Consider the following 27141-nt stretch of genomic DNA (forward strand, 5'->3'; position numbering starts at 1 on the left):
CAATAGAAAGAAAATTTCACACCTGCAGTCAAGAAGAAAAAACTCGATTTTGAAGGAAAGACATAACAAACAAACTCGAAACACTAGGAAATTTGAAATGTAGATTGAGGATGAACCAAAGATCAGCCAAGTTCAACAAGAAGCAAAATTTTTGCCTCGAGAAGCATTCCTTAAGAGTAAAATCTGGAACCTACAGTGACTATCCTGAAACTCAAAATTGCACAAAAAGCTAGGAAAAAGAAGACAACTCACCAAAAGTTGGACAATGATGGCAAAGACACCCCCCCGATGATTTCACACTAAGAAATGTGAGTTATGTACCTTGTAAAGCGTGCCTTGGAGACGAAAATAACACATTTAAACCCAAATTTTGTAAGGGTTGTCCCATTTTCGAAAATAAAAAAATGAGGACAATAGTTGGCTCTGACTGGGGAACTTCCTTTGATTTTTGGAACGATTGAAAGGAGTAGAATCCAGAACTCTAAGTGCATTAGTATCGATTGGGTTACAGATTCGAGCAATAAAGACATAGACGACAAGAAGGATGATATGACTGACACAAAGGAGCTAACTAAAAATAAGACGCTAACCTATGCAACTGCACTTATTAGAAATGGAAACCTACCTATCCTACACTAGCCACAATGAAAACTTTTTAAATGAAACCATTCACTAGATCACTAAAGTAGTTGCCTCTTTTTAACAGCTTGCAGTACCTTGCATGATCATGAGCAACCACAACCAATGGAAGCACGAATAAGTGTACCGGAACTTGATGCAACACTCCTTGGAAAAGATGAACAAATTCAGCTTCCTCTTGAAATGAATCATATGTTTTGCTGCTCCAAAGTAGATCAATGAATTTGGACTACTCTTGCTCAACCATAGATGCATCCTTAATTCTTTTCTCCATTGTATCTTCAAGCTCATGTACAAGTGGAACCTCTAGTTTTCCATTAGCCTCCAACCAAGCAAGATGCCTGATTGGACATCCTCTTGATCGTACAAAGACTGAATCCTTCTTATTAGCTGCAACTTGAACAACTGGTTTTTCAACCATGACAACCTCATGCTGAACGGAAAGATCTCCTTCATGTGAGTCAAGTAAAAACACGACTACATTGCATTCCTCAGTATGTTGTTCACAAACTTCTTATTGGAGAGAATCATCAACAAGACTTGAACAAGACTCTTCTATAGTACTCATGAAATGATCTTCATCAAGTTCTAGGGTAGATCTCTCATGCATAAAATATTCTATTTCAACCTTAGAAGAACTTTCTTGAGGACCTGAAAAACTATCAAAACCTCCACCCTAGAAAATAGACTCTTGATTTTCATCTTTCTGAAGCTTCTCATGATCTTATAACTTATGGGATACTAGTTTGGCATTAAAGCTTGAACAAAAAAGTTCCATCTCATCCCAAAACGTATCCTCTTCAATATCTTCTTTGCTCTTTTGAATAGGAGAGATGAACTTTTCTTCATGACAACTCTCATCAAACTCTCCAAACTCCAAAAGAATTATCTTTATGTTCTAAAACTGTTGTTGATGTTGCTTTGAGTAGGTTTACTTCATCTTTCTCCACAAAAGAGGGCAATTCATCAAACCAAACTACAAAAACCTCATTTTTATCTTCATAAATCATCTTTTCACATCCCATGATGTGATTGTCCTCCTTCATCAACACCTTGCAAAGGTGGCCTTCAACCTCTTGTTGTGTATTCCTCATGGTATCTGATATAGTCTTTTCTTTTTGTTCATTAGCTTTATGGAACTGGATAAACCAAATTTGAAAGTCGCCAACTATGTTTGCTTCCTCCTCCTCTTGGAAGAGACCAGCAAGATCACTTTGTTGAGATTCAGAATTCTCCACTGCTGCATTTGTTGGTGGTGCCTCAAGAGCAAGCCCTTCTGGTGTTGAAGGAAGCTTCTCTTGATTTTCAGCTACATAACTAGGAGCATTATTTGGATATGGCCTCCTTGGAATGTCTTCATCATAAGTGGAATAGAATACACCTTGAGCTATTTGCCTTTTGACGACAACCAACTCATTAGCCAACTTTTGCACCATGGGATCTGTCCTCTTGGTAGCTCATGATCCCAAAGAAGAGTTTTCTTTGGACCCATTTAATTCTATCTTTATCTTAATAGCAACGATAAGATCATCTTCACTATCAATTGCTAAGGTTTGCACTGCTGCAAGGTCTCTTGGAACAACCCTTCTCAACAAGAAACTTACCTCAAGCATTTGAGCATTAATGAAAAAGCACTTCAAATTTTTCAACGGTAGGTTGAGCAATAGTTGGAATTATGTTAGACAACATGTTGAATTTAGCCACAAACTCCCACATGGGTTCATGTCACTCCTTTTTTGAGTCAGTTGTGCTAACAAAGCATGAGCATCTTTTGCAAGCTTGAACCTCTCCTCAAACTTTGTTCTAAGTGTAGCTCAATTTACGATGGTATGTGGTGCGAGGTGATAGAACCAATCTGCAGCAACACCTTGGAGTGTCTCAATGAAAAGTCTCACTAAAACATCCTCATGTTCCACACCAAGCACACCACATGCAATATAGAAGGCAGCAATGTGCTCATCTGGATGTTGTCGTCTGTCTCCAAAGAACTTCGGAAAGTTCTTCCTCGAACCATCAGGAAGAGCATATAATGGCAGAGTCAGATTCAACGGACCAAAAGCATTCCCCCAAGGACCTTGAGCAGCCATCTTACATGTCCCTGGTGAGATTTTGAAAAACTGTAATTACAATGAATAGGATACCGGTATACTTCAAACAAAAGCGTGGGGCTTTTGGATACGTATCATATTGATGTAGAGTGCATTGTCTCTCACCGATGTGTGCTACCTTGTCTAGGTATCTCCTCTAAGCTAACACAAGAACCATCCAATGATTCTACACCTCACACCCTCCAAGGGTCTGCAAGACTTACCCTCTCTGACCTTCTCAAGATCCTTAGGCTAGGATAAGCACTTGTTGTTTTGTGAGTTCCATTTTCTTAGCTACGAGACCTTTTTTTCCCACTCTCTTTCACACTCAACCAAAGAGTTCAACCCCTCTACCACAGAATGTTCATTCCCCACACTACACATATTAGGATGGATGACCTTGGAAGGATTCCCAACCCTATTCCTTACTCAAGAGCTTTGACACTTACCAGTTTGGTGTTTTACAAACAAACTGCACTTTTAGGCCTAATCGGAGACCTAATTCCAATAGTCTTGTAAGCAGGGTATTCTACATTTACTAGCTAAACTTCCCGAACAACCCTATGAACTCTTTTACATTCCAGACACCCTTTTGGGGTTTACATACAATATCTCAAAACTGGAGGTGGGTTTTGTCATTAACATATCTAACCCTTACCACTTAATTAGGCCTAATTGCCCCTTCCTAGACCTTAAAAATAGGGATTGTTCAAAACTCCTTCACCAGTCCGATTGCCTGAGTGAATTGATGATAGTTTGGGGTCTGTACTTTAATATGGAATTCCACAACAATCATACTTCACTTCCTCCCACCAGATTCACCCAATTAGGGCATGTTATCCACGATTCCTAATGCTTGCCAACTCAATGTGCCAAGCTTAGGGTATGGTAGCAAATCTTTGATTTGGCTTCCCGTATCTCAAAACGAAAAAGAAACATAAAATACATTGCAACCTAACATTCCACAAGGTTTCAAAGAGGAAATCCACCATGGAACGTTAGGTTGGAGTCATTTTTCTCTCAAAACCCTGGTTTTTAGGGCTCTTGGACCTGCCTGCAACAAAATGAAGATTATTCACTAACTACAACACTTCAAGACTCAAAATCACAAACAAAATGAAGGTAAGACTCCAATCTAACAATCCATGACTCTATCTTGGATGTGTCAATCCGTACAAGTCGTACAACTTGCAAAGAACAACAAAAACTCAGTAGAACACACACAAATGGGAAAGCCAAAATTGTTTATTTGCTTCAAATATTCAACCACCTTCAACAACAACCGATTATCTTCAGTCTTTCCAAGCCTTATACTGGCCTTAGAGTAGTTACAAACGCTCACAATTGATTGTGTCAACTAACTAATCGTTGGTGTCTGAAAATGTTGCAAAGTTGTTGTGAGCAACTTATGCAATTTGTTGCATAGGTGAGCGACTTTGCTCAAACTCAAACTTGGTCACAAACCAAAAAGAAAACATAGAATACAATGCAACCTAACATTCCACAAGGTTTCAGAGAGAAAATCCACCATGAAACGTTAGGTTGGAGTCATTTTTCTCTCAAAGCCGTGGTTTTTAGGGCTCTTGAACCCACCTGCAACAAAATGAAGATTATTCACTAACTACAACACTTCAAGACTCAAAATCACAAACAAAATGAAGGTAAGACTCCAGTCTAACAATCCATGACCTTGTCTTGGATGTGTCAATCCATATAGGTTGTACAACTTGCAAAGAACAACAAAAACTTGGTAGAACACACACAAATGGGAAAACCAAAATTGTTTATTTGCTTCAAATCTTCAACCACCTTCAACAACAACCGATTATCTTCAGTCTTTCCAAGCCTTGTACTAGCCTTGGAGTAGTTACAAACACTCGCAACTGATTGTGTGAACCAACTAATCGTTGGTATCTAAAAATGTTGCAAAGTTGTTGTGAGCAACTTTTGCAATTTGTTGCATAGGTGAGCGACTTTGCTCAAACTCAAACTTGGTCACTTTCAAATGATTCATATGACCTTAGCAACTTCAAAATAACATTAACCAGTCTACATTAACCCAAAAAACAACTTATCCTATTAAGTGCTCTACCTGGCACCCTTAAGAGCTCACAAGCCAACATTGGCCAAACAAAGACTCTTAGGGCCCTTACAATCATTTGAGCACACACTTAATGGCCTCTTGACCTTATTACAAAATTAAAAACATGATTCCAACATCCTGGAAACAAACTCAACAAATTTGCTAAGTGCCCTTGCACCATACTCCCGGGGTAGGAAGAACTCAAGTCCCTCGAGTGGATAGGGCTTGAACAGTGGTCCCATGCTGTAGTATATCTCCTTCAGACATCCATGTAGCTTCAGAGTCAGGGAAACCTGTCCATTTAACCTAGTAGTCTCTATAGACTCCTTTCCTAGTCCTTTTGACAATGTTGAAATCTAAAATGCATTCCAATGTCACTGGTTGGCTTGGAGCTAGGTCTTGTATCCAATCTACCTCTTCAGTAGCAGTAGACTCTTCTTGGTTTGCGACTAGCTAAGTTCCTTTATACTGGAACAAATCACATACATTAAAGATTGGTGATATTCCCAAGTTTGGTGGCAGTTCCACCTCATAGGCATTGTTGCCATACTTATGCACAACCTTAAGAGGTCCAATTTTCTTCATGCATAGTTTGCTAGGCTACCCCTTAGGAAGTCTCTCCTTTCTCAAGTAGGCCATAACTAGATCACCTATCTTGTAGTGTACTTCTCTTCTTGTTTTGTTTGCTTGTGTCTTGTATTTCTCATTGTTCTGCTGCAATGTCTTCTTGACTTGTTCATGGATCTCCTTCATATTCTCTACAAAGTTTTCACCTTGAGCACTCCTATGGTCCATGGAACTAAGATCTCTGAGTTCTAAGATACCCCTTGGATGATATCCATATACAATCTCAAATGGACTTTGGCATGTGCTCCTATTGACAGAGTCATTGTAGGCATACTCTACTTGTCCCAATACTAGATCCCAAACTTGCTTGTCCTGATACTAGATCCCAAACTTGACCATGTTGTTTGGTGAGACATCTCAGTAAATTACCCAAGGACCTATTTACTACTTCAGTTTGACCATCAGATTGTGGATGGTATGCAGATGAAAAAGAAAGGTTAGTACCAAGTTTCTTCCAAAAGGTTCGCCAAAAGTGGCTCACAAATTTTGTATCTCTATCACTCACAATGCTAAGTGGTAAACCATGGATCATTACAATCTCTTTGAAGAACAACCCTGCTATGTAGGAGGCATCATTAGTGCATTTGCAAGGCACAAAGTGTGCCATCTTGTTGAATCTATCCACTATGACATAGACACTGTCATATCCTTTCGGAGTTCTAGGTAAACCAAGAACAAAGTCCATACTCACACACTCCCATGGCCTTGTTGGTATGGCTAGAGGCTGATACACACCTGCATTATTGGAGGTACCCTTAGCCCTTTGACAAATAGCACATTTCTCCACAAATCTCCTAACATCTGACTATAGTTTAGGCCAATGGTAGAACCTGCCAACCTACTCTAAGGTCTTGTCAAGACCAAAATGTCCACTTAGAATGCCTTGATGCTTCTCCTTGATGATATTGTCTCTCATAGAACACTGTGGTATGCAAAGTAAGTGTCCTTTAAACAATAAGCCTTCCTGCAACATAAAATCAGAATAGGCAACATAACAAGCATTAGCAAACTTTGAGCAAACATCATATGCTTCACCAAAATCTGTCACCTTGGTAGAGGTCTTTGAGGTCATTTAACCCCACACTTTGTAGTTGGACTTCTTGAATGGTTAGAACCCTTCTACTTAAGGCATCTTCTACCTTATTGGTGTCTCCTTTCTTATGCTTGATGGAAAAGGTGCAGGCTTGCAAATACTCAACCCACTTGAGTTGCTTTGATTCAATTTCTCTTGCCCATTCAAAAAACTAAGTGCATGATTGTTAGTGTAGACTATGAACTCTTTACGTAATAAATAATGTTGCCACTTCTTAAGTGCTTGCACCATGGCATATAACTCTAGATCATAGGTAGAATACTTTTGTTTTGCTTAATTGAGCTTCTCAAAGAAAAATGCAATCGGGTGACCTTCTTGACTCAAAACAGCCCCTATAACCAACTTGCTAGCATCACACTCCACAGTAACGAGATGATTGAAATTAGAGAGCCTAAGGTAAGGGAGTTCTGCTACCTTTTGTTTTAACAACTCAAACCCCTTGTTTGTTGCACTAGTCCACTTAAACTGACATTTTATCCCACCTTTGATAGTGTTCAAGATAGGTGCACACACATGGTTAAAACCTCTAATGAATTTCCTATAAAAAAAAGCTAAACCATGGAAACTTCTTACATCTCCTATTGACTTAGGAGTATGCCAATTCACTATTGCTTCCACTTTTGATGGATGCATTTTTAAACAACCTTGAGAAACTACAAAACCAAGATACACCAATTCATTTTTGAAAAACTCACATTTATCCAAGTTGATGATCAACTTTTCTTGATGTAGCTTCCTCAAAACTTGATTAAGATGTTTGATATGCTCCTCCTTCGACCATTCATAGAGCCCCTCATTTGTTTTAAAGGTTATCTTCCATTCATCACCTAGTCTGATCCTAATTTGATGATAACCTGATTTCAAATCCACTTTAGAAAAGTAGCAAGCTCCACCTAGGTAGTCCATTAGATCCTCAATCCTTGGCATTTGAAACTTGTATCTAATCATGATTTTGTTGATGGCCCTTGAATCAATGCACATCCTCCACTTGCCATCTTTCTTAGGTGCCAAAACAGTAGGCACTGCACATGGACTTAAACTCTTCTTTATCAACCCCTTATCTAGCAATTCCTGCACTTGCTTTGCTATTTCCTCATTTTGAGTAGGTGTCATTTTGTAAGCAGCTTTGTTTGGCAAAGTTGAACCAGGTATGAGTTCTATCTGATGGTTAACATCTCTCATAGGGGGTAAGGCATCCAGAATCTCATTGACAACTATGTCTTTGTACCAGTCTAGTAAGGTCTGCACTTCTTGAGGTATCACGGGTTTGGTCTCAGTCTTTCTCTCTTCTTTGGGTTTCACTATAAGAGCACATCCTTGGTTCTCTTCATGCTTCAACAACTTCAAGAACTCTTTCCCACTGAGCAACATAACACTTGATCCAACATGTCTTTCTTCACCTTGATCAATCAAAGGATCCATTTGAAACTTTCTACCTTCCTTGGTGATAACATAGGAATTCTTCTCCCCATCATGTATGGCTTTGACATCATACTGCCAAGGTCATCCTAACAGCAACTGACATGCATCCATGGGTAATATGTCACATAGCACACTATCCTTGTAATCTCCTATTTCAAAATCTACCCAAGCTTGCTCATCTCCAAGCACATGCTGACCTTTACTCAACCAAGATACCTTATAGGTGGTGGTATGTGGCAACCTTTTCAATTTTAGTTTGTCTACCATCTCAACTGCTACAATGTTCTTAGTAGACCTTGAATCCACTATAACTTTACAAATCTTACCATGAGATCTGTAGGTGGTTTTGAAAAGTGTTTTCCTTTGAGTAGGTTCTTTGGATTGTGGTACTTTCAACAAGGTCCTTCTCATCATCAGGTTCTCTCCTTCTAGGACCGGTCTTGCCTTGCTAATTGGTGAGGTAACACTTTGACAGTCTTCTTGTACCAAATGAGTTCTCATGTCTCCCATGTGAGAGCTTGAAGTCTTTTCAGGACACCGACTCATGGTATGTCCCACTTGCTGACAATGGTAGCATTTGCCAGTGAAGACTGTGGTTCCTCTTCCCGAATTGTCAAATCTGCCTCTATAGTTATTTCTCCCTCTAGAGTTGCCTCTAAACTATCCTCCTTTGTTAGGAGTATCACCACCATTCTCTGATTGATTGCCTTCATCATTCTTACTGGGATTATAGCCCCTTCCAGTAGGTGCCTCTTCCTCTGTATCTGCTGCCTCCTCTGCCCCTTTGATTATGTTCACCTTTCCTTTTGATCTTATCTTCTACTCTCAAGGCTAACTGAAAGAATTTATGGACTATCTCAGGTGCTATCATGTTGATCTCATCTTGAATGTTTTGTTTAAGGCCATTTAAGTACCTTGCAACCTTCTCCACTTCTTCCTCTTGCTTCCTAGCTCTTAGAGTAAGTTTGTTGAACTCCTTTGTATAGGTGCTCACATCCATTTCTCTTTGTTTCAAATTTTGCAACTTCTTGTACATCTACACCTCATAATCTATAGGTAGGAATTGAATTTTAACCCTGATCTTCATCCTCTCCCAAGAGGTGATCTTCTTTCTTCTGGTTTGTTCTCTTTCTTCTTGCATCATGTTCCACCACACTAGGTCTGATCCCTTCAATCTTGACTTGGCCAAATTGACCCTCTTTTCTTCTGCAACTTCCCTGTATTCAAAATGATTGTTCAAAGCTTCTATCCAATCCAATAACTCTTCTCCATTTAGGCTTCCACTATAGATAGGTAAACCTTCTATGTTGTCTTTATTGAGTGACTTGAGGGCATCCAAGAAGATCTATCGATCTTTGTCCAACTCCTTTTCTGTTATGACTCCTATAGCATGTGCATCTTCATCATCAAGTTCATCACCCCATTCAGTGACTTTGCCCTTGCCCTTCTTGGTTTCTTGCTCCCATAAGCATGTCTTGGACCAACTTCCTGATGGCCTCTTGGCTCATTGCCTTTGGTGGCATGTTGTTGGCTTCTAACTCTATCTCTAGGTTTGACATACACCACTTTGTTCAAACAATTGGCTCTGATACCAATCTGATCTAGAGTGGATTGTCTCTCACCGGTTTGTGCTACCTTGTCTAGGTATCTCCTCCAAGCTACACAAAAACCATCGAATGATTCTACACCTCAGACCCTCCAAAGGTTTGCAAGACTTACCCTCTCTGACCTTCCCAAGGTCCTTAGGCTAAGATAAGCACTTGTTGTTTTGTGAGTTCCATTTTCTTGGCTAGGAGACCTTGTTTTCCCACTCCCTTTCACACTCAACCGGAGAGTTCAACCCCTCTACCACAAGATCTTCATTCTCCACACTACACACATTAGGATTGATGAGCTTGGAGGAATTCCCAACCCTATTCCTTACTCAAGAGCTTTGACACTTACCGGTTTGGTGTTTTACAAACAAACTGCACTTTTAGGCTTAACCAGAGACCTAATTCTAGTAGCCCTGTCAACAAGGTATTTTGCATTTACTGGTTAAACTTCTTGAACAACCCTATGAACTCTTTTACATTCTAGACACATTTTGGGGTTTACATACAATATCTCAAAACCGGAGGTGGGTTTGTCATTAACATATCTAACCCTTACCGGTTAATTAGGCCTAATTGCCCCTTCCTAAGCCTTAAAAATAGGGATTGTTCAAAACTCCTTCACCAGTCCGATTGCCTGAGTGAATTGATGATAGTTTGGGGTTTGTGCTTCAATATGGAATTCCACTCCAATCATACTTCACTTCCTCCCACCAGATTCCCCCAATTAGGGCATGTTATCCCTGATTCCTAATGCTTGCCAACTCAACGTGTTAAGCTTAGGGTATGGTGGCAAATCTTTGATTTGGCTTCCCCTATCTCAAAACCAAAAATAAAACATAAAATACATTGCAACCTAATATTCCACAAGGTTTCAGAGAGGAAATCCACCATGGAACGTTAGGTTGGAGTCATTTTGCTCTCAAAACCTTGGTTTTTATGGCTCTTGAACACGCCTGCAACAAAATGAAGATTATTCACTAACTACAACACTTCAAGACTCAAAATCACAAACAAAATGAAGGTAAGAATCCAATCTAACAACCCATGACCCTGTCTTGGACGTGTCAATCCATACAGGTCGTACAACTTGCAAAGAACAACAAAAACTCAGTAGAACACACACAAATGGGAAAACCAAATTTGTTTATTTGCTTCAGATCTTCAACCGCCTTCAACAACAACCAATTATCTTCGGTCTTTCCAAGCCTTATATTGGCCTTGGAGTAGTTACAAACGCTCACAACTGATTGTGTCAACCAACTAACCGTTGGTGTCTGAAAATGTTGCAAAGTTGTTGTGAGCAACTTTTGCAATTTGTTGCATAGGTGAGCGACTTTGCTCAAACTCAAACTTGGTCACTTTCAAATGACTCATAGACCTTAACAACTTCAAAATAACATCAACCAACCTACATTAACCCAAAAACAACTTATCCTATTAAGTGCTCTACCTGGCACCCTTAAGAGCTCACAACCCAACGTTGGTCAAACAAAGACTCTTAGAGCCCTTACAATCATTTGAGCACACACTTAATGGCCTCTTGGCCTTATTACAAAACTAAAAACATGATTCCAACATCCTAAAAACAAACTCAACAAAAATTTAAAAGTGCCCCTACACCATGTATCCTCAACAAAGTCGCCAATGGTGACTCGGATGGGTCAATCTGCTATGTAATGATTCAACGAATTTATATAAGAGATTCTAAGATAGAATTAACAAATATTTTAAATCTCTTGTTCAGCAGAAACCCGAGAAAAGTTATTCTGAAAACAAGACATTAGACTCCAAACGAAAGAGTGAGTATGATACTCTCCCTATCTACAAACTAAAGTAATCTAATATGGGTGAGACAATAGTCTTTCTTCTTCTTTCAAGAAAAACTATACTCTTTTCCCTTCTCAGAAAAGTAATAGCAATTGAAAATAAACAACAACAAATACAGAAACGAGACTTTTTTGTAGGACTTTTGGAATATAAAGGGAAGCAAAGTTTCCATGAAAGCACAAAGACCTCTGTCACTTCCTGAGATGGGAAAACAGAAATGAAAGCACAGTCTTCAGCACTTCCACTGTCCTATCAACCTTCTCAAAATGATAACAATGTGCAACACACATCAACTCAAACTCTGACCATATGATGCACTTCTCCTTTCATGCACAAGTCTTAAAAATACAAGCAGCACAAAGTCTACAAGCTATCTTCCCAGTTGAGCTTTCCACACTAGCTTTAAATATGATAAGTAGCTCAAAGTCTACAAAACCAAGTTTGAAAACCAAACATATAACTCTAAATACAATTAGCAGCTCAAAGTCTGCAAGATTGAATTTAAATCCCTCTTCAACAATAGAACAAAAATCACAATCAATTCCAAAAAATGTCATCTCATAACAACTTGAATTGGTACAAAGTCTCAACACAACTTGCCTCTTTGATTAAAAGCAATTTTATTTATATCTAAGCTCAAAGTCTTAGAGTGCACATACAAAATGGCTAAATTTTGTTGCATTGCCAAAAGACAAAAATTACAATAGACCCCCTCAAGTATTTATAGGAGAGGAGCCTTGAGAAAAAGGTGGGAGGATCCTAACTAACTTGAGAAATTCTCTCAACCACCATGACTTATTCCAACTACAGTCCTAATATAATTCAACTTGTAGTTGCTTTACATGTGATTACAAAAGTGCAAGTGATTAGTTAACTTGCAATTACAATTTTTATTTTTACATGTAATTTATCAAAACAAAATTACAAATAAACAATTGAAACTATTCTATGTGTCTGAAGACATGACTCTAACTACATATCCTTTGTTTTGAAAATCTTCATGCTACATCAGGATGCTCTATGATCAAGGTAAATGACATTTTGAACTAGAACAAGAACTTGCACCCTTGATAGTCTTTGTGTCTTTAACCAGTGAACTTCAACCATTCACTTGCTTGGGGTAGTACCATTTCTTCAAGAGGGAAAGGATTGCCTTCCTCTTTTCATCTTATGACCATCTCTGTCTTGAAAGCATTCTATAATTTGCATCCATAAATTGTTGTTGTATCTCTTCTTTTTTTGTTCACTGATGAAGAACCTATAACACCTTATTCAAGATGATATTGTTATAAAACAATGCCCATGCCTTGATTTGTTGATTTGGTAGGTCTTGTGTGCAAAAATGTTTGTCATAGGATGAGATAAATTGATGCAAAAAATGAGCTCACAAGTGAATTTCGGGTTCTAGAAACTACATTACATGTGTGGAAAAATAAGGGCATTGACTTGCAATTGTGGAGAACAAACATGCAACTTCATATGTGTAACGGGTAACTACAAGTTTGCACCTGTATTTGGACCTTTAAGAGTCATTTTCAACTGTTTTTTAGTGCATTTTGGACGAATTTCGGTTTCTGGAAGGTTGACTGCAAGTGAAGACAACTGCAATCGGGTTTTAAAATGCCGACTGCAAGTAGACTTTAAATGGGAAAAATGAATGAAGGTGTGAAATGAATGGATGAAATGGGGTTTTGACATGAGGGGAAAATTGAAAGAATGATTTTGACCGGTAATGACAAACTTTATGTGACAAGGAAAGACACATTTTCAGTTTGACAACTTTAGAAAAAAGGAAAAACTTCAACTTGTAATCAGATTTGTAAATCCCAAAATCAAATGAATGAGTCTCATGGCAATTCTTCAACATTTGGAAATTCTGTAAAAAGAAGATTAACTCTTTTTACCAAAGGGGGAAAGTCAACATTACCACAATTACTTGTAATTGGGTTTTGAAAAGTCGAACACAAGTAAATAGGAAAAATGAAAGAGGGAAATATCTTGCACATTTACAACTTGCATTCAAAGAACTTATCCATTTGGGAAGATCACTTAGGATCTCGAATTCTTGTTCGGTCAAATGCCCTAGACCAAAACAAATGAGCTTGGAAAGAACTGAAATGCTCCATAAATAGACATGTTGAAAACCCTTGGCAGCCAAGAACGACATGGAAAGAAGACTCACGTTTGATGCCAAAGCACTTTGCATTAATGTTGGATACAAAACGTTGCAACAATGGCAGAAACGGAGCACCCAAAATGCAGAAAAAACCAACAACCTCCTCCTTCAAAAACGGCATGGAAAGAAGACTCGTGTTTGATGCCAAAACACTTTGCATTAATGTTGGATACAAAACGTGGCAACAATGGTAGAAAAGGAGCACCCAAAATGCAGAAAGAACCAACAAAAAACATCTTCAAAAAGCCTTACGTGTTTGCCCAAACCGTTATTGGTAGAAAACGTGGCAACTAACATTGATTCCTAACAATTTAGCATAAATGTGGAATGGATTTAGGGGAAGAATGCCACCAAAATTGGATTCATGGGAAGAAGAGTGCACGTCGGGTTCTTCATCTCCAACTACAAGCAAAATGTGTCTTCCAAAGATGCAATCAAGTTTTAAAAACCCCTTTGCAAGTTTTAAATTGCATCACTTTTCCCTTCACTGGGGCAAATTCGGGTTTTAGGGAAGAAATGACAAAAAGAAAGAGCAAAAAACTTGTAATAGGGAAATCAAATTCCCATTACAAGTAAGACACAAGACATAAAGGACTTTAAAAACTTTAAAAGACTTGTAATAGGGAAATAAAACCCCTATTACAACTTACACGTTCTCATTAAACTTGTAATTTTAAACTCACTTGCAATTTGTCCAAAAAGTTCCTACAAACAACTTAAAAGACAAAAAGGGTAAAGGGGAAATAAAAAGCAAGTTACAAGTTACAAGTCTTTTAAAAAGTTCACTTGTAATTGCTAGAAAAAACCTCTACAACACTAAAACATAAAAGAAACTCCTAACCTGCAATAGAAAGAAAATTTCCCACTTGCCAGGAAGAAAAAACTCAATTTTGAAGGAAAGACAGCAAACGAAGTTGAAATGCAATGAAATTTGAAACATGGATAGACGATGAACCAAATATCAATCCAGTTCAACAAGAAGAAAAATTTGTGCCTCGAGAAGCGTTCTTCAAGAGTAAAATTTTCAACCTACAGTGACTTCTCTGAAACCCGAAATTGCACAAAAAGCTAGGAGAAAGAAGACCAAAACTCACCAAAACTTGGACAATGATGACAAAGACACCCTCCAATGATTTGACACTAACAAATGTGAGTTTTGTACCTCGTAAAACATGCCTTGGAGACAAAAGCAACGCATTTAAACCCAAATTTTGTAAGGGTTATCACATTTTTGAAAATCCAAAAATGAGGACAACATGTAGCAAAAGTGATCACAGTTACAATTGCACATATCTTCTCAAAGTTTGTAGACTGGAAGTGGTACTCTAAAAGTCTTGCCAAATCCAGTTGATTTTGCAGAAACAAAATCTTGATAATAGCTTCCTCAGCATCATCAATTTCCAAGAACCCAACAATACCAAAAGCAAAATGTAGCTTCCCATATAGCTGACATAAAATCTTTAATAAACAATCAAATATTCTCATAATCTCTTGATTCCCAAAATTTGAGGTTCACAACTTGTAATTCCACCATCAATCCATTAAAATGTCTTTTTTCTTGTCGAGCGCGCACTGGCCGAGGTGCACACCGATTTCACCTGGGTGCGTGCGCACCACCTTGGGCGTACCAAGGTACGTGCACAGCGCCCCGGTTGCACCCTGGTGTGTGCTCGAGGCACCTCGGGTGCGCGCGCAGTGTTGGCACGCCCCTGACGAGAACGCAAACAGGAAAAAGGTTAATTCAAATAGCATGTACCCATTAAAAAGAAGGCTAGAAAAATATTTTGTTAGTGTGTCAAAGTGATTACCTTAAATGTCACCATCTCCATTGCCACTGTTTTCCCTTGATCAGTTTGTCATGTCCAGGTAAATGAGTTTGGTTATGACTGTTCTTTTTATATGAATCTCACCTTCATGGAGGTTCTTCTACACATCTAACCCCTGCGGTAAATCCTCTCATCTGCATCATCATGGCTTGCTAAAACATTAACACCTAGAATACCCCTTTCACCATTTGAGGCACCTACCAAGCCAGCTGGAAGACTAGAAAAAACCCTAAAGCTACAGGAGCTCAACAACTTAGACTCCCTTTCCAAAGAGTCTCCTTTCATAAGGTATGTCCGCTTTTGAAGAATCTAAAGTAAGTTTGAAACCAATATTCATAAAGTAACCCTTATAGTAGCAAATAACACATTTTAATCCCTTATAAAGATTTAAGATTAAAAAATGTAACTTTAAAAAATGCATGGAAAAATCACCTCTAGACTTCTGAAGTTTATTTAAGATCCTAAAGTCCTATTAAGTATTATGTTCAACTTTTAAAGATCATTAAAAGATGCTCAAACACTGTTAAAGATACCTATGAGACTACTTTAGTCCAAAGATTAAAATCAGTCAACAATAGCATCTTTCATTAGGATTTTTTTTAGTATGAAAGAAAGAAGAGAATCAGGAAGTGTGTAGAACGCATCATGGGCAGCCATGATTGAGATATAAGATGCTGAACAAGAGATTGATGAGATAATCTATAAAAATACAAATTAGTAGTGAAGTTGAGGATTCTTATAGCAGTATTTGGTGGTGGGAATTTCCTTCAAAATGAAACATAATATATTGACTTGTGGCAGAAAATCTTTAAAAAACCATAAATCTGTCATATGGAAAGCAATATTTATAGAATAAATTACAAAGTTTATACGGGAGTAAGGCTCTATGGGCCCATGGAGAGGGCTATTCAAAAAATTCCAGTGGGTGCTGTTGGGTGCTGTTGAGATTTTTAGGAGTAATTTAAAGTGGGTGGTCTCATGAGTTTTGTGGTATAGTTTATGTTTAAAAATTTAAGCTACAAAGTTTATGAAAGCTGGTAGTCTCATGAATTTCATTATTTAGCAAATTCACTTCACCAAAATATAGGAATAAAAAAATGATATGCAATATGCTGAAATATTTTGTGCAGAAGAGTTCAATTTGGTGCTCAAATACCCACTAATCAAAGTGCAAATAACTACAACTAGATTGCTCACACTGGAACTCTCAAAATACACAAGAAAAAGCTCCAAAACAAACCTATATTTGATAAGCTCTATTGAATGGCTACCTGTTTCCTGCAGTCTTAAAAAAAAAAAAAAACTCTATTGAATAATAGTGAGGAAAACATAAAGCAATAAATTTTTTTTTATTTTTAAGTAAAGAGGGAGACCTCATAATATTGATATTATAGAAAGAAAATATGCATATATATTACCAAATTTGACCATATCAGCCAGTAACCTATCTCTGATCTGAGATATACTTGCTGTTCATGATTGATAACAGAGTATCGATAATTACAATACGTACATATACAGCTAACTGGAAATGTAAGATTTTTACAAAGATATGCACTATAAACTGCAAAAAACTTTTATTTGTAAACGGAACTGGATACCTTGTTTCCCTGATAACACAAGCCAGCTAATTGAAGCTTGATTTCGAGCTATACATAGTACCTGTCTGCCTTCTTCAACTGAAATCTTTTCAAAAATTGTGAGCAAGATTTTAAGAAGTCATACTGGGCGAGTTGCTTCCTTCTACACTCATTGCAGTGGATGAATCACTCTCTGAGCTGAGAGTTTCATCACAAACTAGTACTATCACTCTGTTCAGACCATCTGAATTGGAACTGGAGGTGTATGCTTTAACAAAACTTGCAAAGCTTTATAGAACAGAGATATCTTGATCAACAATTTATCTTCTATCTGATCCTCGTGAGATTTTAAAGCATTTTTAAATGCGAGAGGGCAATATTTTACCAGACTAAGAGTCATACCATTAAAAAGCATTTGACACAGGAAGAACCCTGAACCAACTTCATTGGGAAAAACCCTCCAGTACGAATATTATCCATGAACGGAACAAAGAGGGAAATTGCAAACTGGAACAGCTCTTTTGAAATCACACTCCTTAATATATTTGTTGTAGAGTGAAGCTACCTGTGTTTTGCACTGCAAAATATCCATACCATTCGAGAGGAAAATAAGACCCACTTCTGTAGCAGGGAGTTTGCACTCTTCAACTAAAAGCATTTTCACACCCATTACTGTCCTCAAAGACTCTTCTAGCAGATCACAACTGAACTTGAATAGCTCTCTAAGTTTTCTTGAATCATATTGACCAGGAGCAGCCAAATTAAGATGGGGTAGAGGGATTTGAAACTTGAAGCAAGCCATCGCCACATAACCTCAACCTTGACTGAACAGAGCTTCTTTTGAAACCTTTGAGCAGAGCCTTAGCATGGATGAATAGTTTGGAAAGAACTACCCATATTAATAGGCAGTAGTAATTATTTGATCAGATGAGATCTATTTTATGCATGTGGTGGTGTCGGATATTTCATCTATTCCTCTTAAATCAGCACGTATGACTTGAGCCAAATTTCACATTGTCGCAGCAAAAAAAATAGGGAGGTGCAGAGATTGAACCAGATTGTGACAACTTACATGAAGCCATAAAAAGGAATATGTTGAGAACTACCGGGAGTGATTTGGATCTTGCACACGAAGGAGAATAAATGCTTGAAGATTAACTTGTCTTTGATTAATCTGCTTGTGCGAACTGAGATTCTGACATCGTGAAGCAAACATAACTTGGAAGATACGAGTCGAAAACAATGATTGCAATGATGTCATTATAGCAGAAATGTTTGGATATAACATGTGCTTATAAGGTATGGCCACATGCTAGAATAGCAACAAGTTAAAATCCATGAATTAACTACAACTTGTTGAATTGTGCAGGCACGTGGGGGAGAATTTCCATGTTTTCTTCCTCATTAAGCTCCATATAGTCTATGTTGTTATCTAATGCCCAATTAGCAAGAGCATCAGTCATTGCATTCGCCTCCCTGAAACAATGGAAACTTTAATACAGAAGGAGGGTGTCCAGAATTTGCTTAACATGGTCAAAGTGATAGTTGAGGGTCAAATTCTCAAAGATTTTTCTAGCTAAAGTATTAACTACCACCATGGAGTCACCCTCCATCTGTGAATCCTTTTCTTGATGAGAATTGAAGACCCAATTTAAGAGCACTGATTCATGCTAAATTGTTTGTTCTAGGAGGAAGACTCTTGCACACTGCTCTTAGAATCGAACCCTTACCATCTCTTAAGATTGCACCTACACTTAAATTTCTTGGGTTGCCTCTTGACTCTTGAGACATCATCAAAGTTCGATTTTACCAGATTTGTTGGAGGTAAATGCCATTTTAACCCATTTGCTCAAGGAGGTTGAAGGAGTTTCCAGTTTCATGAGGTGAATTTCATGTAAGGAGATATGTTTCTATATAGATGTGTCATGACCAATTCCAAGATTGCTAAATCAATTGTTTCAATGAGTTTATCCATGCTTAACACCTTATTCCTAAAGATCTTGTTGTTTCTTTCAAGCCATAATTGCCAAATGAGAATTGATGTACTGATAACCCATAGGCAACCATAGGTGGAATCTCGACTTAGAATCAGCCAAATTTGAAATGTTTTAAGTATGGATCTGTGCAAAGGGCCTATCCAATTGAGCTAGTTTTGTAACCATTTCCAATAATGAGAGCTGATAGGATAATAAATTAAAAAGAGATAATTCGCGTCTCCATAGGAAGAACCACAAAGGACATGAGGGAAAGCCACTGTTATGCCCAACCTATCTAATCTCCTTGCAGTCAAGATACAATCATGTAGACCCAACCAGGGAAATGCTCCATCTTTGGGGAAACATGAAGGAGACCAGAAAATTGTCGCTGGCCAAGAGGGGTTATGAGTAGGATTCAGCAGACCGGAATATCCTTCTTTCAGCAAATATTTTCCTGATTTTGATTTATTCTATATGAATGCATCATCCTTATTTGAGTAGTAAATCTACCTTTTTATTTATTCAAGATTAAAGATGTTTTTTAGATTTTGAGAGAAGGGAAATTCTTCCACCATTTTCTAGGTAATTTGAGGGGGGAAAACTGAATGATGTAAAAGAAAGAAATACTTTTGACTCTTAAATCCAAGCTTGTTTTAAAACAGATTGCATCTGTCCTCAATCTGCCAAGTCTCTTAATGGTGTGTGGCCATTCCCGGCATCATCCCAAAAGAGGGCTTTCTCTCCATAATTGATGATCCACGTTAGATGGGGTAGTAGTACACTGAAACAAGAACTGAGAAAATTCCATATTTTTGAACCCTTAGGGAGAGTTTTCATGGTGAATATCATTTCTCTATCCATGTTATCTAGATATTTTTATCTCTTTTTTTCACTCAATTTGCAATATGGATTTACATAGATCTTCCAAGTTAATTTAGCTCCAAGAGCTCTATTTTGTAACTCTTTAAGTCTCTAATTCCTACTTCATCCTGCTGCTGGAAGTGCATACTTTCTCCCAGGCTAGAAGAGGAAGTTTCTTCTTATTATGTAGTGTGTCAGACCACAAAAAATCCCTCAACTGATATTGGACTTCCTTGATTGTCGATTTTGGAGTGTTTAAAACTAACATCAAGTAGACTGGTATAGCATTAAGGACTGCTTTGATGAGAAGTGTTTTTCCAAATAATGTTAGCCATTTTGTTTTCCAAGAGTTGATTCTGTTGCCGATTGGGTTGGTAATTCTCTCCCAGAGTTTTGGTTTGTTGCTGCCTGAGAAGAGGAGGATACCAAGATATTTACATGTGAGAGGATCAACCAAGTAACCCCAGAAAGAGGAGATTCTAATCAATATCTTGGGAGAAACATTTAAGAATTTTTTTTGGATTTGGCATTATTGACTACTAATCCTGAGATAATAGTAGGTGTACTAATAGTTTTCATTTCTCTCACTTCTTCCAAAGTTGCTTTGCCAAAGAGATGAATGTCATCTGCAAATAGGGAATGTGAGAGCAAATCTGTACAGTGACAAATAGTTACACCTTTCCAAGAACCTTTGAATCTTGCTATTGTTATGGCCCTACTCAAAGCCTCGGCCATGAGGATGAATAGGGAGGGGGATGATGGTTTGCCCTGCCTTATTCCTCTAGTGGAAGAGAAAAAACCCACAAGGGGAACTGTTTAGTAGGACTGAGAACTTAGCCCCTAACAGGCAGGAGAATATCAATTTGCACTAGGTTTTTGAGAACCTAAGTCTCTTCAAAACTTCCATAAGGAATTCCCACAATACTCTATTATATGATTTCAACATGTCCAATTTGAGGAGAATTGCTGCTGATTTTCTTCTTGGATTGAATGGAGCACATCATGAGCCACAATAGCACTTTCAAAAGTTTCTCTACCCAACACAAGACTACCTTGCTCTTCAGAAATTATTGAGGGGATGAGGAGAGCTGGTCCTGAAGCAATAGCCTTAGTAAATATTTTATAGACGGTGTTACATAGGGCTATGGGTCTGAAATTTACAAATGATTTAGGGGTTGATGTTTTAGGGATAAGAGCTATGAAAGTTTTATTCATTTGCTTAAGTATGCACTAGCTTCTCCCAGCTTCTTCGAAAACCAATAAAAGATCCTTCCCCACAATATCCCAGCATTTCTAGAAGAAGATGGTAGTGTAGCCATCTGAGCCTAGTGCTTTGTCTGATGGCATTGCAAATACCAGTTTTTATAATTCTTGCAATGAGAACTCACCCATTAGCATATAATTTTGTTTTATACTCCGGGCTGCGTGGTTTTCTTTATGCTGGTGCGGGCTTGTGCGGGCTTGTGCGGGGTTGTGCAGGGCTTTGTTTCAATTTTTATTTTTATTCAATAGGTTGGGCATTAATTGTCGTACATTTCCATAATTCACAATACATAAACCAAAACACGTCTTTATTAATTCATTCGTCAGATACAACTCGTGTCAATGACACTTTTATTTGAATATAGAAGGTTCAAGGTTCAATTCCTTCCTGGCCTGGCGCCATCCCATTCCGCTTCCCGTCGGCTGTTATCTTCATACTGTTGAAGGATCTGTTGGCATCGCTCTTCCTGGGCAATCTCCTCCAGGCGAGCTTGTTGTGCCACCAATGCCTGTGCAAGCAACCGAGGAAGATGGTTCATCAACCGATTTACTGTCGAGCTAACCTCTAGCACTGTCCACATGGCACTTGGTGGGATTTCCACCTCTGTGGCCTCTCGTCGGACGTACGTCTTGATGGCTACCTGGAGCAAAATTGAAAATTCCCTTGTCGCAGTGTCTTCTCCATTGTAGAGCTCGGTTTGCACGTCGTCGGCCTCTAGGTTTATCTCACCAACGGGTAGGCCCATCGTGTCCGTGCGCCATCCGCATCTCCCATTCCCGAGTACGTCTAGGCAACGGCGCCAAATGTTTGCCCTCTCGGGTGAATAACTTAAAATACACAGATAAAGCACGTAATGCAGAATAGTAACGCCATAGATATCAGACGCAATATAAGAGATGTTATTCCATTCATAATTGTTCTACACAAGTTACATTCAGAAGTATATAAAGATGTCGAGGGGGTGCGAGCGCCAACCATCGCACCGCAACTGCCACCCCTCGGTTGCCAACTAACCAACACAATTACAACTTAATTAACTAGTTTTATTTCCGTGTACAATATTGCCGCCAACAGGTATTGTCTTTGTGTGTTAGGAGCCTCAAGTTTGAATGCACATAGACCAAATCTTCCGCCTTCTTGGAATGTAGTCTATTGCTTATTATTGAGTGGATGAAGGAGTATGTGCTCCAATTCCTCTTGGATGATGATGAACTAGCAACCTATCAAGATTTTCAATTTTGAAATTAGAGAGTTGGAGTTATGAATACAAAAATTTAAATATAAATTCAATATTTATCAACAAGAATTTAGAAATTGGAATCTTAAGAGTGAAGAACTTACTTGTGATAAAACTTTGATGGCAATGAGTTGTCGGTGCTGGTATATTTCTCCATGAAAGTACCACCATTTATGAGCATCAACACCTTCCTTGTCTTCAAAAGCGTCAAGACCACAATCATCAGTGCTTGCAAAACTCATGAATTCAGACCTCACCATAGGCCGTATGGGATCGGGAAAGAGTCCACAAAGGACTGCCTTGTACCCGTGAGCAACTTTAGGATCTCTATATGGGGCAACTTACCTTCAAGAGATCCAATCTTGAGAATTGTCTAAATATGGCTTGAGACATATGGTGGTTCATGATGAACATTTGGATCTCGGCATCATCATACATTTGTTTGATCCACTCAACTTTCTTGCCAATTTTTTGCAGCATTAGGTTGAGTGAGTGGACAGCACAAGGTGTCCAAAAAATGTGTTTATAGCACTCCTCAACCAATAACCCAACAGCCCTACAATTTTTGGCATTGTCTGTTATCATCTGAACAACATTTTGAGGGCCAACTTGCTCAATGGTTTCGAAAAGAATGTTTGCAATGAATGGACCATCCTTCACTTGCCCTTCACAATCTACTGCTCTCAAAAACATTGCACCTCTCGTGGACATTGCAATAACATTGACCACAAGGCGATTTCTTGCATCTTTCCATCCATCGAATACTATGGACATACTTGTTTCAATCCATGAATCCCTAAAGGGCTTTAAGGAATCCTCTACATGTTTCACCTCTTTGTCCAATAAAGTGGTGCACACCTCCTCATAAACCAGGCCCTTGAACCCCCTTGGAGACTCATTAATTGGTCTCACCATTTTTTGCCAATACGGTGAGCAAACAACATTAAATACCAATCCATTTGCATACATGCCTCTAGCTATGTCTTGCTCGGCAATGTCTCTAGCCTCATTGTGAAATGACATTTCCAAGGGCCCGTTTGCTCTCTTATTTGTCACCAGTTCTTGAGGAACACGCAAGAATGGATGGCCCTCTATGGGTTGTTCATTGGAAATTGAAGCCATAGAGGCCTTCGATGCTTTTTTACTTCTAGACCTTTCCAACGAATGAACAATTGCATTTTGAACTGCTTCATTTGCTTGTCTTTTCTCTTCAATATATTTTAGTACAATATTGTTTGCAAGAAGGGTTTTAGGTGAAGGCTACCCTTCAACTCTTGGCTTGCCTGTACAAAATTTGATGCCTTTCTGAGGAATAAAGCACAAATGTGCTTTCACTCTACTATAAGAGCTTTTATATTCCTCTTTTCTATAGCTGCAAATCCAAAGGAAACCTCCTCCACTTAGTAGTTGTTGAACCATTTCCACATATTTCCATAATGGAGAGTTTGGGTTTGTTTTGAACCGAGAGTTCCCAGTGCTAGAAGCACTTGCCATTCTATGAATCTATGAACAACATACAAAGCCACAAACCAAAATTAAAAAATAGAATAAAACTAGAGAATTCATTTCATTTTGTTAGAAAAATGCAAAGAAAAATAATAAAAAACAAACAAAATCAACAAAAACCTACCTCTTTTCTTGAAATCTTCCTCTTCAATGTCTTTGAGGATTTCTCAACACTTGCAACCACATAGGAATAGCTCACAAACCAGCTTAGACCATGCAACAATCACCCTTCAACACTCTTTGAGCAATGGCAAGCAAACAAGAAAGTTTAGCAATGGAGGCAAGAAGTTTTCTTTTTCATTCACAAATGCACAAATGAGATATGTTTCACCTTTTTGGCTTTTTTAGTGGTCTACTTTAGGGTTGGAGGGCCGAGTTGACCAAAATAGACCAAAAAAGAACTTTAAAAAAATTAAAAAAATGTCTAAAACCCGTCAAATTTTGCCCAGGTTTTGCCGCTCACATCAAAATTCGCTGAAAATAAAGAAAAATTCTCCTCGAGTCCTTCATAGCAAACCCACAATCAAAATGCAGGACCCTAGCCATATTAGGGCCGAACCCGGACCCTGGGCTGCAAGGGAAGAATCTAGCAACGTCACCATACTAACCTGAATATTGACTTGGATAGGGTGATGATTTGATAAAGAATAGGGTATACCTTAACAAAGCTAAATAAATCATTATTAACGTAAAATCTATCAAGTCTACAATAAATTATTTTACTGCCCTCTTGAGAGTTGCACCAAGTATACCATATATCTACACTTTCCTTCTTCTTCCCCTCTAAAGGGTCTTGTAGATTGAGTTAAGATTTCATTCTAGACCAAAAGTACATCTCATTACATTTCCAATCCAAATTTGTTCCTCTAGCCTTGTCTTCAAGGTTTGCAATCATATTGAAATCCCTTACTATAATCCAAGGAATATCTTGGAAGTTACTCAACCATCTCCAAAGCTCAATCTTATCCCTAGAGTCATTGGGAGCATAGAGTGAGCATAGACCAAAAATGAGATCCTCCTCCTCAATTATGAGTCAAACTGCTCTATTGCTTGCAAATGAGCCAATTTCATTTACAAATTGTGCCCACCTATTTGAAAGAAGCACGATTGAACCTTCCTTACCTCTCTCATGATTTGTGGAGAATTGGACAACGTCTTTCCAAATGAAATTACGATTAGTATTGTTGTGAGATATTCACACATCGCCCCATTGCAAATGGGGACCCCCACTCTTTTTTGCTTTCTAGGATAGTGTTAGAGTCCTTTGCTATTAGCCTTTACATTGAAAAGGCATAGTTGGTCGAGGGGTCGAGAGTCACGAGGATAGCTCTTCTTTTGGGTGTGAAATGAGGTCAAAATGAACATAAAGAGAAAGTGGTTTGATGGAGGAACTCTTCAAGATCAAGTCCAATCAAGCAATGCAAGGAAACATCAATTGGGTCAAGTACGTAGGCAACTTCAAGTGCCCCTCTCTTAGAGCGAATTTCACTCTCATTGCCTCAGGTTGAAGGTGAGATCATATCAAGGTGAGTTTCGAGGTCTTTTAGTACATAGGAGCCTAAACTAAAGCATAAAGTGATAAGGTTCAACTCAAAAGTGCATTTTCAAGCTACTTCAAGTGCCCTTAGTTGAGAGCAAAGTTGTTCCTAGAACACACCATGAGCCTAGCTTCAACAAGCTTGAATAAATGGAACGAAGGAGAATGAGCAAGAAAACTCCAAGTGTCAAGTTTCAATCCACTTCAGATGCATGAGCTTTGGAGCGAACTTCACATGCATCCACTTTGGAGCGAGCTTCACTTCATGTACATCCACTTTGGAGCGAACTTCACTTCATGTGCATTCACTTTGGAGCAAACTTCACGTGCATCCACTTTGGAGCAAACTTCACTTCATGTGCATCCACTTTGGAGCGAACTTCACTTCATGTGCATTCACTTCGGAGCAAACTTCACGTGCATCCACTTTGGAGCAAACTTCACTTCATGTGCATCCACTTTGGAGCGAACTTCATGTGCATCCCTTGTCGAGCGAACTTCATGTGCTCAAGTCTCAGAGCGAAATTCTTCCTAAGACCTCATTTTGAGCATGCTATGACGTGTTAAAATTGAGAAAGTGAGTGTAAGTGAGAGAAGGAAAAGTTAGAGTGTTGATTCAAAATCACTTCAAGTGCTCTTCTTGAGGAGCGAATTTTACTTCAAGTGCTCTTTGATGGCAGCGAATTTTCCTTTTAGGCCATTCCATGAGGTGAGTTTGACATGTTTTCATGAATAAATGTTTGAAAAACTTGAGGTTTGAGTCGATGAAGCAATGAAAATGATTGAGAGCAAGTTTAGTTCTGATTTGAAATTCACTTCAAGTGCATGCAAATTGGAGCAAACTTCAAGTGCATGGATGTTGGAGCGAACTTCAAGTGCATGGATGTTGGAGCGAAATTCAAGTGCTCCACTCTCAGAGCGAAATTCCTCTAGAGGCCTTTCCTAAGGTTAGTTTGTCATGTTTTCGTCAATGAATGGTTGAAAAACTCAATGTTAGAACCCATAGAACAAAGGGAAATGAGTGAAAGCAAGTTCAATGACTAGTTTGGAGATCACTTCAAGTGCATCAAGGTTGGAGCGAACTTCATGTGCATCCAATTTGGAGCAAACTTCATGTGCACCCACCTTGGAGCGAACTTCATGTGCATCAATGTTGGAGCGAACTTCAAGTGCATCAAGATTGGAGTGAAATTGCTTGTAGATTCCTCTTCCAAGTAAATTTGATGCCTCCACATGCATGAATGACAAAGTATTCAAACTAGAAGTGATGAAGGGTAGAATTGGACAAGGATTGAGAGAACTTCCATTGCCCACCCTTAGGAGCGAAATCCTCTTATCAAACCAGCAAATCACATAAAACCAGAGAATATATCAAGTTAGAAGAATTATCAAGGTTATATATTATGTGTGTTTGATATCATGTCTGTTTTGTTTTACAGATGGGAGAGGATGGTGATTGCAAAGCAAAAAGAGAAAGATTGTAAGATCTACACCACTATGCAAAGGAGAAAACTTCATTTACTAGCACAAGAATGCCCAAGAGGAACCTCAACTCTCACCACACCATGGAGACATGAAGAGATCAAAGGAGTGCGAAGGAGAAGTCATACAATCACCCCAAGGCAAGCAAGCAAGGATGGAGGAATGACTTAGCTACATCAATGCTTCCCATCACCACTACTTTGAGCAAACTTGAAATGTTGAGTATCAAGAGATATCTCTCAACATCCCTTCATGATGACGAACCAAGTCTACGAGTGCGAGTTTAAGTGGCATCCAAATCATCATCCCAGTCACTCCACCAA

General features: G+C 38.6%; 1 protein-coding gene across 1 annotated transcript; it reads right to left on the bottom strand.

Moving 5' to 3' along the window:
* Positions 1-18301: 18301 nt before the first annotated feature.
* Positions 18302-23415, bottom strand: LOC131857797 (uncharacterized). Its single transcript, XM_059210523.1, has 3 exons — positions 22639-23415; positions 22398-22489; positions 18302-18431 (listed from the first exon to the last, which is right to left on the bottom strand). Exons 1-3 carry the CDS (start codon positions 23413-23415, stop codon positions 18302-18304), a joined length of 999 nt encoding a protein of 332 aa, XP_059066506.1.
* Between the last annotated feature and the right edge of the window lie 3726 nt (positions 23416-27141).

Source organism: Cryptomeria japonica, chromosome 1 (genome assembly GCF_030272615.1).
Source record: "Cryptomeria japonica chromosome 1, Sugi_1.0, whole genome shotgun sequence".
Classification (NCBI taxonomy): Eukaryota; Viridiplantae; Streptophyta; class Pinopsida; order Cupressales; family Cupressaceae; genus Cryptomeria; species Cryptomeria japonica.

Excerpts from the sequence above, each read along its gene's own strand:
- LOC131857797 (XM_059210523.1), bottom strand. The coding sequence starts at position 23,415 with ATGGCTTCAATTTCCAATGAACAACCCATAGAGGGCCATCCATTCTTG. Across the intron at positions 22,490-22,638 it reads CAAGATTGGATCTCTTGAAG|ACAAGGAAGGTGTTGATGCT; the intron begins GTAAGTTGCCCC and ends ACGCTTTTGAAG. Across the intron at positions 18,432-22,397 it reads CCATCAAAGTTTTATCACAA|GGAGGCGAATGCAATGACTG; the intron begins GTAAGTTCTTCA and ends CCATTGTTTCAG.